Below are 12,868 nucleotides of genomic sequence, written 5' to 3' on the forward strand. Positions count from 1 at the left end.
TAAGAAAGTGCTCTGATACCACTTGTTATAGATCTAATCCAAAATGTTATAGATCTGATACCACTTGTTATAGCTCTGATACCACTTGTTATAGATCTAACCCAGAATATTATATGATAACGCAAACAAACCCATAAACAATAAGAGAGAAATAGATAGAAATGCTTCTTTATTATCAAAACCCTTAAGGTAGGGCAACACCATACATTCACTCCTCAAGGAAGAACACTCCACAAGCCATAGGCTAGTTCATACAATAATCCTTGACTATATTCCTTCACGTGGAGTCTCTAGCCTCTATATAGGCCTCATACATACAATACCATGGGTCATTACCATGGTTTCCTCATACCATCAAACTAATACCATGGGCCCATTACATTATTACTAACTACTTGTGGTCCCTTACATGATATGGGTTAACCACCTTATTTATTACTATGGCCCATCCCATTATTACATTATTACCTTGGGTACCTCCCTTGGTACCCCATATTATCCCCCCTAGGTATATAACATAATTGGTTAGGAAAAGAAATGCGTATAACCTCAATTCATTACCAGAGCCATGGAAATAAGTAGAAGGTATCGTTTAGCAGTATATTACTTGTGATGGAATGTACGCTGTGGTGAGGGGATGTCATCTTAAACTAATGGCATATCTAAGGTGAAAGATAACTCTAAACCTTCTTTTTTCTCAATTCGTTGTTCCATGAAAATGTTGCTATGCTAAAAAGATCCAAAGACCAAGTCTTGGTCGTTAGTCATCACGGGCTTATCAAGTTATTAATTGTTGAAGTTTGAGTTAAGCACAATAGAGATGGGAAGGGTTCCTAGGAAACCCTGACGTTAGCCAAAACATTCCTTTGGAAAATGAAGCAGTCATTGAGATAGATGGAAACATCTCAATTACCAATGAGCAGCTAGAAAAAGATAATGAAGACAATCCAAATGAAACATTGATGACAAAAGATACCCCACAAGAAACTGCACAAACTTCAAATCCTCAAAAACTTAGTAAAGTAGAGAAAAGAATGATGCATTTTCTAGCCTCGCTACCCAAGAAAAGAAGAAGGTCAGCTAGGTTAATCAAGTTACAACAAGGTCAAAGTTCTTTAGATCCCCTTGAGCAGTTACCAAAAGAAAATTTGACTCAAGAATTATCCAATGCAAAATGGACACAGCAGGAAACCCTTGGAGAAGATTCAACTCAAGACTCACTAGCCTCGGAACAGACAAAACAGGAAATGGAAGTAGCTCAAGCATTAGAAGGGTTAGAGAACTTATTGGAAACTATGAATTTAGGAGAAGCAATGAATATTCCAATAGAAGAATTTGTAGCTCATCCAGAAAACCCTTTTGACTAGAAGAATTCACCTAATTCGTCAATTGCGACCTTCCACATAAATTCTTCAGCTATTGTCATTTTGGAATCATATGGTGACCCTAAAGTTGTTTCCTTCCAAGAGAATTCTAAAGACTTTACCACTACTGTATTAGAGCCCTCCTCTCCAAAAGAGATGGCTCCACAGTTTCCCCTTAGAGATATGATTGGTGAAGGTCGAAATGGAAATACTGATTTTCCAGTTGAACCTTAGATTGATCCTCTTGTTAATGACTTCCTGAAATATGTAGCTAATACAATACTAATGGAAGTCGAAAATTCATTTATTGACCCTTTGACAATTGAATCTACTCAAGAGATTACTGTTGGAAAGCACGAGGTGATAGTTATTGTTTCCTCGCCTTTTGCCCAACAACTTTGGCTAAAAACTTTGTTCAAAGGACTATAAGCACCAGAGCTGTGAGAAACAAAGAAAAAGGTAAATCCCATAAAGAAGTTGATGTATTAAGAAAATAAAACAAGAGACTACAAAGGAAGGTATAACAACTGAAAATATGGCTACATGGCAGTGAACGGTCTCATAAGGGTCACATGAAGAAGGTTGATAGGAAGACAAAAAATCAGGAGACTAAAGCCTAGGTCGACTCCACACCCGTCTCCATTGAAGTAAGTGTCCAAACAAATTCTACCTTTGTTTCTACTGAAGCAGGAACTCAGACCGATTCTGAGATACAAATGATTGATGTTCCTTATTCTCATCAAAGCAGAAATTCAAACATACCCACCATTTTTCCTTATTGAAAGAGGAGTGCAAATAGAGGTTGTACCTTTTTATACTTCCTTAATTGTAGAGGCTACCATTAAGGTATTGAATAAAACCATGGAAAGAGAATAGGAGATTATAGCAAGATACCAGAGAGAAGTGGTGCCTCAGAAGGAACATCAAGAATTTCTTCAACGATTCAAGGCACTAACAACAACAAAAGATGAAACCTATGCATAATTGAGAGCAACTAAGAAGAAAATGCAAAATTTAAAGGATCGCCTTAATAAGACTATAGAGAAAACAAAATAAATATGCTCCATTTATTCAAATGCCATGGCATGCAGGTCCCCAACCTAGAATTATGTATTGTTTTTACTTCAACGATACTTATTGCTTAAAATCAAAGTTGTGCAGTCTGAGAAACCATATGAGCTCAAAGATGTCCTGGATTTTATCACCACTTTCCATAAACAAGATGAGCACACAAAATACTTTCTATGTGAAGTATAATCCTATGTGAACTATAATTTTTTTTTGGAGGAACATATGAATGAGAATCTTGTGCCATTTATTGGAGACATTCAGTTCCATACGTTCACATCATTTGCCCGAAACTAGTTGAAAAGGGCAAAATATTACCACACCTTCTAGAGGAGAGAACATGGTCTTGATCATTGAGTCAGAGGGGAGTCTCTGAACCCTTTTCGCACACTTATTCGTCACATTATCTTCATAGAAAAACCTGGTGTTGCCTCCGCGTTTGCACAAATTCATAATCTTACATACAAGTTTGGAGTACCTGAAAGATATTAGAGGCAGTGTTATTCGTGGAGCTAGAGTGAGATGACAAGCATCACCCAATGAGGTAAAAAACAGAGAACCCTTTGGCTTCCATAATTTTCAGCATGCTATGACTAGAGTGCAAGAATATGTTCACATGGTATTGGAAAAATGTATCAATTGGATAGGGTGCAGGTATAGATGTTTCATGATCTGGTGCCCTCAATCTTATTATAAATCTAACTATGATTTATTAGAGGCAAGTAAGTATGTGGTCTTTCAGGGACTCAGAAGTACGAATGGATTCATACATAGAGGAGAAGAATCTTATGAAACTTACTCCTTAACTACTTTGCATGTTAATCATTTGTTTGCATGAAGTCATGCAAAAAGGTTAGTTGAGGGGTGATGTTGGGCCTCATAATTGTTATAATTTCCTTATCTTATTTCTTATTTCTTATATTATTTTCTTAAGTATTTCTTTCATTTAGGATATGATAATTTATGTAATATAGATTCTAGAAGCGTTTAATGTACTTCTTTTATTATATTTCCTCTATGAACCAATTCGTTTACAAAAGCATTATTTACTCACAGTTGGATGCTGCTCCTTAGATTGATCATAGAATCTCAAATAGTTTGATGTTGTTTTGACCAATCATGGCTAATTGAATGGAGTTGATTTCTATTCGAAGCAAATCAGTTAAGGATAGACTTCCAACTTGGTCATCCGGAAATATTAAAACTTTTTGTAACATAAAATGAGCATCCTGAGAATCTTCAGATTATTAGGATTGCTCTTTATCAAAAACAGATTTATTGTTCTTATCTTCTACAAACATAGTATAAGTCTCGGCTGAATCTCGAGAGAGGTTGCTCAGCTGTAATATTTTGACATAAGTTGTGAACTTGAGAAGACATTGATTGTAATCGATCTTCTGTAATTCAATGAAATATTTTGTTATCCAGAGTTAATTTGTTGTGTTGATTCCTTTTATAAGGCAGTTCGATTCCAACGATTTGGGCTCGATCTTGGAAGAAACATTGTCTTCATCTATATTATTAAATCTGCATTATGTTTTTTCGCTTTAGTTATTTATTTACTTAATCATTATAATTGCCTGTTAGTTAAGTTGATTGTTAGATCACATGTTTTGTTCTAAACAGAAGCTACAATTGGTTGTTGCAAAATTGGATTTACTTTAGCTAATTCATTTGGGATTGTTGTTACTTTATTGTTGATTCTTATAGATTATTATAGGGACATTATTTTGTGGTGCTCACTGTAGAAATTCCTTTTATGATTCTCTAGTGGTGTTTCTTTCGTTTTTTAGTTATTGTTCCTTAGGTAACAACTTAATGCATGATAGTCTTCTTTGTTGTTTCTTGCATAAAATATTTAAGATTTGATGCTTTGAATGGTTTGGTTTTAGAAGCAGAGTGCTCAATTGTGTTATGAGCTGATTCCTTTATCATTATTGTTTTGTTTTCCATTAGGATAATAGTGATTAGTCATACCAACATTTCTCTGGCATAAATTGGGTAGATAACCTTGAAATAGAAAGACGAGACTTCGGGTTGACAATCTAATGTGCAATAGTTAGTTGGTACTTTGGGAACAACACGGCTCAACACCTTATGGGCTCCTTCCTATCACCTGGGCATGAATGGTTAGGTGCCCAAGGTCCCTTGCAAATAAAACATAGTCCTCTCCTTCTTAGTTCATTCTTGCTACATGTTTTATTTCCTTTGTTCTTGCTCTTTCCATTAATCATCTTCAACTCCTTAATCATCACCCTTTTGAGCAATTTTATGTTTACATGACCAAATTTTTGGCTAGATCATAGGCAACTGGTGATATAATTAGCTCCTTTCTCCAAATGGTCAACAATTTGGATCTTAGTATCTTGCAGATGTCAACATCTCCTTCTAAGAACAAAGACATAATATTTTGCATGCTTGTTTTGACACGGTCGGGATGAGCTAATGTAATGTTGGTGTAAAAGGTATGGAGCAACTGAAAGATTAACTCATCACATTCCAAATTCAACATAGAGGTGTCAAAGATGAACTTTGCCATGAGTTCTAAAATTTTGCGCTGCTTCTAAAAGGTTGTAAGCATCATGTTGTTCAACCCTTGAAGGGTTTCCACTATCAACTGCAATATCTCCCTCATGAGATCATTATTGTAAGGTGGTAAAGGCGATGCTAACATTATGGTCCTGCTCAGACACGAGGCAACCATGAGCCTGAATTCTTTACAAAGATGCTCCCAAAGTTTGGGTTGTATCAATGCAAGCATGGATGGCTTGAGAGCCCAATTGAGTTTCTTCCATTCTGGTTGTCCCACCTCGGACAAACACGTGTTTAATTCCTCCAACTTACGAAGGTCTATGACTTATTTTGTTCATTGCAATTCAGATCCAAGTGTGAAGAGCTTAGCCCCTCTTCCTTGTCCTTCCTTCGCTTCCCATGGCCGATTATGTTGCAAAATGGCATAGACTCTTTTCGAGAAAGGTCTATTTCTTTGACCATTATTTTGATTTAAGGAGATATTGTTGCGTAAATGACCATATATTTTCACTAGTTCGTCAAAAAGTTTCTGATTATTTTCTAGGATCTCTTCGAGACAACCCATCTTCTCACATACCCAATCAAAGATATACTAATTCTTCATAAGAAGATTATTTCCATCTTGCTTTCCAAAATATTAAGTTTAGCTTCAAACAAACTTGACCAAAATATGCCGATGAATGAGACCGGTTATACCTACGAACACAATAATCCCAACAATTTTTTTTTTTGATAATCCTTCTTATATATCAAAAAAAAAGAGAAAAAGAAGGAAGATGAAAAAAATAAATAAATTAGACCATCTTTATATTAAATTCTTGGTCCATTAATTCATCGTCTCAGCGAACATAAAAGCTACTACGTATGGATCCTTTGTAAGGATGATTTCGCAGGTCCCCTCGCCCAGCACAACAGTGACAGCCGAGATTCCCTCTTGGCCTTAGGACTCCGAAGTGGCTCTAGAATGAATGTGACCGAGTCTACTGCGATCTCACCCCTTTGGAATGATAAAAATCAGCGTTGCTGCTCCTTTCTTTTTAAGAGATGAAAGCAACATAAAATTGTATTACTTCAAGACTGAGAAACACGTTGATATTTATACACACGTTCAACAATAACAAACTCAAGGAGATAAACTACGTTGTCCACATAATACATCAATAGTAGAATTGTAAATAAAGAATAGGAACATGGTATGTTGACTCAAGTATCTATGTCCCAGACTCAGAGAAATGTTAAAAAATTCATTTCACGCTCAAAGCCAAACTCAACCTACAGGATGATATGGAACTCGTGCTCCCTTTCACTGCTTACTTCAACCACCATTCTGAAAGGATATATATATATATATATACTTCTTTGATGCCCAACGTAGCTCAGAATGAAGGTTGAACTCTGTTAAAGAAGCCACACGACTTGGCCAACAAGAAAGGTAATTCATCTTCCAATTATTGAAAAATTTAGGAATTAGCCTCCTCAAATATAATTCGGTTCTTGGAATATCTGATGCAAATATAGATAATATATTTGGCTTCCGGAATAGATTGATGTTGCTAGTAGATGCGTGCTTCAGTGATCAGCTAATTCTGGCGCAAATCTGGGAGATACCTCTGCAATGTACCTATGCTATGTTGGTTACAATTGCTATTACAGCTCTGCTCCAGGTAAGGCGAAATCTAATTCGCTACAGATAAAACACAACGCTTAGCCTGAGAAAATTCGGCTCCTCTGAATGAATGATAATTCTTCTTCCACATGGGCGTCAAGGATCAATCTATTTGAACCCAAGAAGGTAGACCTCTGCTTCTAATCCATAATGTTCTCGATCAGCTACAAGAGAGTATTCTCGGCCTTAACAAGTTGATTTCTGATTTGGGTGCTCTCAGCTTGGCCCCAAGCCAATAAGTGAATTACATCGAAAAGGGTAGGCAGATTAAGCTCTCTGCCTTCCATAAAAATTGTTCTCGGCTTTTCCTCGGACGCTGAACAAAGAATTTTCTTGGTCCTCTCTGTAAGATGCTCTTGATACTTTAGTCTGCAAACAATTCGTGCCATAGAGAAGGTAGAATCCCACACTTGGCTAAAGAGGAATTCTGAGTCACGAAGTCTTTAATGGTTCACCTCCTGTAATAAAATTTAAGCTTTTGGTTTAGGGATTTGAAGAAATTGGTTCCTGAGGAACCCGATCCTTCTGAAAACAGAGAGTTGGCTTGCTTGAATGTTTGAATCCGATCCTTAAATGCAACGAACATAATAGCTTGATCGATTTAATTTCTTAGAGAATGCCCATCGATCCTTCCAATTATGCTCACCGCCTTTTGAAATTTGTTTTCCCAATAATCTGTCTTAAATAATATATGCTCACTGCCTTTTGAAAATTTCAAATGATCTCTGCCTTAAATAATATTTTGCCTGTTTAACTGAAGAATGGCCTTTTCAAAAAAAAAATGTGCCTTTCCGCCAACTATTAAATATTCAACCTTTCAAAATAATAATTGGTCAAATAATATAATTTAGCCAATACAAATTTGACCCTTAACTCGACAGATCTAGGATCAACGGCGCCGTCAACCTTACCTCTAACAACAAATAGTCAGCCTTTCCGCTTTGACAACGACGTAGAACAACAACCTTTCCTTCACGGCCGAATCCGATCTTAAGTATGGCCCCGCTGCCCTGGAAACTTCTGCGCACTAAGTATATGGCGTGACAGTTGCCTTCATAACTTGCAACAACAAGAATGTTGATCGATCCGTTGGTGATAGTTTTAGCCTCGTGGCCTACCAACTATGATGGATATGCCTCCAAAAATAAATAATGGGCTTGCGAGAGGTTCTTGATTCTGCCAGATAGAGTCAGATCTAAGCTCGAACCCTTCACTTCAGCTAAAACACCTCCAGTGATACAAATCTGGTCTTAAAGATGATAAATTTGATTTACAGAGGGAAGCAGATCTTATCAATAATTTCTCATTGGGCAAGTAATGCCAACAAGAATAATAAACCCTCGAACTGGTTGTAGGTGGACTTCAAAATTGACTGAAAAATAAGACACCAATTAGGGTGATATCAGATACTACCGATCGAAACTGTTGGTTAGGGTGAGAAGAAATCCTACCGAAGTTACGACAATTTTACAAATAAAAATCTTTCAGGTTAGCAGGATGCATAATTCTGATACAACTGTAAGATCTCAAACGTAAAAAAATTTAATAGCTTTGGCACACTTTAGTGTTCTAATTAAAATTGCTTGCAATAAAAAACATTAAACCCAACGAGATCTGGAAATGCAGCCTTTTATTTATATTATTAACTGAAGAAAATGGTGCATGCCCATACAATAATATCGGAGCCTTGCAATGACATGCACAATTGCTCATTAAATGAGAAAACAAAGTAATTGAAGCACAATCGTGAACCCTGGATGGATCCACCGAACAAAAGTCTTCACCGGGTTTTCGTATCGGGATCAAATTAGAACTGGCCAAGCTGGTTCTCAACAAAACACAAATAGATAGACAACTCAAGATCATCCAAATGCCTATCCCCTTTTATAGGTTTGATGGACTCTCTAGAAACCTTATTTTATTGTTTTCCCTCCAAAAAACAAAGACAAATACCATGGTAAATTTCGTCCATTTTGATCATATCAAGAAAAGAGAATATTACATAGGCGTAAAGAAGATATGAGTATTCAAAAATCCAAGCAAGTGAAGCAAGCAAGGAATACAAGCGAGTAGAAAATACAAGCAACTGGAGTAGGTAGAAAGAGATCCTTTGATGGAGCCATGGAAGATTGAAAGGTATCATTTGTAAATCCAAGGAGTAAGAAAATGGGGAACTGATTAGAATTAGAATTATTTCTCCTCCCCAACAATAAGAAGGTTCACCACAACCAAAGCCTTTGATTTTCAATACTATCTACTAATATGTGATTTCAATATGCATGCATAACCTACATAACAATAAAATTCAATTATATAAAATTGATAACATTTATTTTTTGAGTTATTATAATAAGATAAAAATTATTAACATTTTTTATTTTTTTTAATGATCATGATATAGAGAAAAATTACTAAAATAATAAGTAAAACATATTATAAAAAGTTTCCTTACCTTTCAATTAAAAAAATCCAAAATTATTTCATTTCAAAATTGACAAATAATTTTTATTTTAATTGAGAAATAATTTGATACTCTTCTATATCCAAAATTATTTTCATTTCAAAATTGACGAATAATTTTTATTTTAATTGAGAAATAATTTGATACTCTTCTATAATGGCCTTGAAATAAGCCTTGAAGGACAATAACAACTTCAATTTTGAACCTTGGTGGGAATGGAACTCATCCGTTGGAGCTTAGGCTGTTTTTACCTATTTTTTTGGAAACACTTTCTTTAGATTTTAAAGAAATTTGAAATTGATATTGTTCGTGCACAATTTTAATATTCAGAGACTCCATGCTTCGTATTTGTCTACAGCCATGGGATTTCAGGGCACCTTGGCAGACCGTGAGAAAAAACATATAACCAGGGCCATAGGTGATCTTCGTTATTCAGATTTCCCAATAAGAAATCATGGATTTGAAATTAAAATCCGCAAAACCAATCCTCATCAATAAAACATCACATGTTCGAGTTAAAATTGTTCTCCTCCTCCGTTCTCTCTCACTTGTTCTTTTGTCAGTTGATGGCCATATCTTGTAGACTAGTAAGCCTAACTTCTCTTTCATCTTGAAGATACCTGTTGGGCCCTTTCGGCTTCCGCTTACTGTCGCTGAACGTTTTTACCTTGGGCTCAGATAGTCTCTTCTCTAATTGTGCAATTCTGAAGCTCAGACAACTGACAATATTATTATGGACTTAATGTTTCCCATCCAGAACAGCTTCTCTGTGAGGCAATCCTTCACTAGCTGCTATCTCTCTGACCTCCCCGATTTCTTCATACCCATATCATCAATCTCTTTATGATCATTAGCTTGAATCCCCACTGCAAATGAAAGATCCAAAGTATTCAGCTCCTCATCAATCTGCAAGTGGCAATTAATCGCGTTCAACTTGGAAGTTTATCTTGTTCAGATTTTCCAAGTTCTTCACCCATAAAATCTCTAGCAACATTTTTAGCCATGAAGAGATTGTTATGCCATGCGGATCCATTCCCTGAACTTGATATTCCATCTTATTTTCTTTCAAAATTGTTTTAATCTTAACGAGGACTGTCAACTACGCAGCATTCTTTGGTCTCACTTTTGATTGATCGTAAGTGGCCGCACATACCTCCCACTCTAAAAACCTGGAGATCATTGAGCCCTGAGCTTTTCCAGGTCAAAAAAAAAAAATCCCCATCATCAATTAAAACACCATATCTCTGTGAACGTTGACCCTTCTGTCTTCTTGGATAGCAAAACCTCCTCCAAGTCACTCATGAATGCCAAAATAAATTAATCTACCTTATAGCTCCTCATCAAGATCCTTCTCATTCGGAATCTCAAGAAGCATTGGACAGGATCATCCTCTCCAGTTTCAGAATCCACTGCATTTTCCATACCTGTCCCTTCAGTAGATTTACCAGCAATTATGGCATCCACATCTCTTTCCAGACTAACCAACTCACGGACCACAGCCCTTCTTGCCTCCCGCACAAAGGAATGCACCTCCTGTGAGTTAAAATTCGTCAGATATGTATTTGGGAAAATAGATAAATTGATAAAAATTAGCCAATCATAGTCGCAGGCAGATTCCAGAGCTGGAACACACAATTGAAGAAAACAGAAGCAATACAACGACATTTGAAACAGAAAAACTTCCAGGAGCTGAAAAGCACCAGAAACTAGAAAAGAGAAATAGTGAAACAGACAGTACATCTTATTCTAACACCTAATCTCTCTGATTACAGTGGTATTTATTGATCTAGATCCTGGGGCTATGATCCAAAAGGCTTGAATGCCGAGAGAGGAGGCTACTCAAAACATACAAATTTGGCACAAATTTAATGATAAAAACATTTATAAAAATGCAAGAACAGAATATATCACAAAAAAATGACAAAATTGGAGAAGAAAGATTCCACTAAGAAAAACCATTACACACAATTGCCTTCGCTCTTTTCCTATTACCTTCTTTTAAATGTCTTGATGACTGACTCAAATTTAATTAGGGTTTTCTTCATCAGTTAAATATCTATCCAGTTCTCTTACATAAAAAATATAATTTTATGATTCATACATATGAACTTAAACTATAAGCCCTAGATATTAAATATTCTGAAATGAGAATAGAATTCTATCAGTGGGTTCCAGATTCAGCAGTGAAGAGGGTGATGCCGCATATCACCAACTGATGTTCAATCGCCCAGGAGAGCCGAATAAACGGTTAGAGGTCAGGAGAAAGTCTGCAAGTCCTGTCTGATTTTGATGGACCGTGGCATAAAATAAATAGAAAGATGGAAAGCGAGAGACAATTCTATCATAGGGGTCGTTGTGCCTCTGTGAAGAGGGTGATGTAGCATATCAGTCCGCTCACCAAGGTACAGTTGCTGATACCCAAGTGGATGTCAAGAATGAGGTGGATATTAAGAGCATGTCGGCAATTCTATGTGAGTTTGATGGCACCGTGGCACAAACTTTAGGAAGAGAGAGAACTACGTCAGTGGAATTTATGAAATAAAGAGAGATTGAAAGAAAGGGAATTTATCAGTGGGGTAGTGGTTCAGGTTCAGTGTTCAAGAGGTTAATGTAGCATTTCAGGCCACCTATGAAGGTTCAATCGTCCAGGAGACTATAAGTTCTGGAGGTTAGCAGCAAGTTTGCTCCTGTGATTTTGATGAAACTGTGGTACAAACTTCTGCAAGAAAGGGATACCAAGGTTCAATCGTCCAGGAGCTATAAGTTTTGGAGGTTAGCAGCAAGTTTGCACCTGTGATTTTGATGAAACTGTGGTACAAACTTCTGCAAGAAAGGGAACGCCAGACTAAAGGCCAATTACATGTGGATATAATATTTTTTAAACCAAAATACTAAATAGGGTATTTGACAAGGTATTCATCTACCTTCATGTAATTAGTAAGAAACCATGGAATTGTATATGAAATTGTAATAATGAAAGGCACCATGCAGGAAATCAATACCAACTACCCTGGATATGGTTCTTAACCTAGGTAAGTGTCCAAGTACTCGCATCAATGGTAAAAATTCAATTCGTGGAACTGTATAGAGAATTATGGTGATTGACTGTCACACTGGAATCAACGCCAAGCCTAACACCAATTACTTGTAGTTTGGGTATTTAAGCCAAGTACAAAATACCAAACGCAGAAATTCAAAACGCAATGCATTAAGCTGGAGTTAGGGGATTGAACTAAAACCAGCTAATTCTCTTGTACAGCTAATTAGGTGTAAGCAAGAGAAGAATGCCAAATACCTGAATTGCATCAAGTTTGAGAATCAAAGACATAATCTCCTCAGTGATTTTCAGGCGTTCCTTCTCATTCTGACGGATCGACTCGACAACTTGACGATCGGCAATACGCCGCCTAATATCTTCAGCCTTTGCCTTGACATCAAGTATAATCTTCAAATTCTTCAGCGGTGCACACTTCCTGATGGAAAACCCTCTGAAAGCCGACTGTATTTTGATGGCTGCAGAAGTCTCGTCCATCGGGAGAGCCATGGATAATGTGGAGGACTCTGTATTAAGGAAGCGGGCGGGTATTGGGACGGCGCTTTTGGGATTCGTAGGAGAATCATGGACTGGAACAGTGAAGATCTTGGGTTGGACTCGATCTCGCAACCTCCACATGATGAAGAAAGGGTTTTCCGTGTGGGTTGGGCGAAATCAAGACAAAAGAGGAGGGTAATTGAGATAAGTATAAGCAGCCAGGCAACTAAACGGTACAGAAAAGC

At 36.8% G+C, this 12,868-nt stretch overlaps 1 protein-coding gene across 1 annotated transcript; it reads right to left on the reverse strand.

Moving 5' to 3' along the window:
* Nucleotides 1-9,316: 9,316 nt before the first annotated feature.
* On the reverse strand, nucleotides 9,317-12,868 carry LOC149265661 (BAG family molecular chaperone regulator 6, mitochondrial-like). Its single transcript, XM_089429630.1, has 2 exons — nucleotides 12,387-12,868; nucleotides 9,317-10,624 (listed from the first exon to the last, which is right to left on the reverse strand). Exons 1-2 carry the CDS (start codon nucleotides 12,762-12,764, stop codon nucleotides 10,409-10,411), a joined length of 594 nt encoding a protein of 197 aa, XP_089285756.1. The 5' UTR covers nucleotides 12,765-12,868; the 3' UTR covers nucleotides 9,317-10,408.

This window comes from Pinus tabuliformis, chromosome 6, assembly GCF_031772625.1.
Source record: "Pinus tabuliformis cultivar Carrire ecotype Pingquan chromosome 6, CPIR1, whole genome shotgun sequence".
Lineage (NCBI taxonomy): Eukaryota > Viridiplantae > Streptophyta > Pinopsida > Pinales > Pinaceae > Pinus > Pinus tabuliformis.

Bases quoted from the DNA above. Each gene is read 5' to 3' on its own strand.
- LOC149265661 (XM_089429630.1), bottom strand. From the start codon at position 12,764: ATGTGGAGGTTGCGAGATCGAGTCCAACCCAAGATCTTCACTGTTCCA. The intron at 10,625-12,386 runs GTATTTGGCATT...TTTAACTCACAG, and splicing joins TCAAACTTGATGCAATTCAG to GAGGTGCATTCCTTTGTGCG.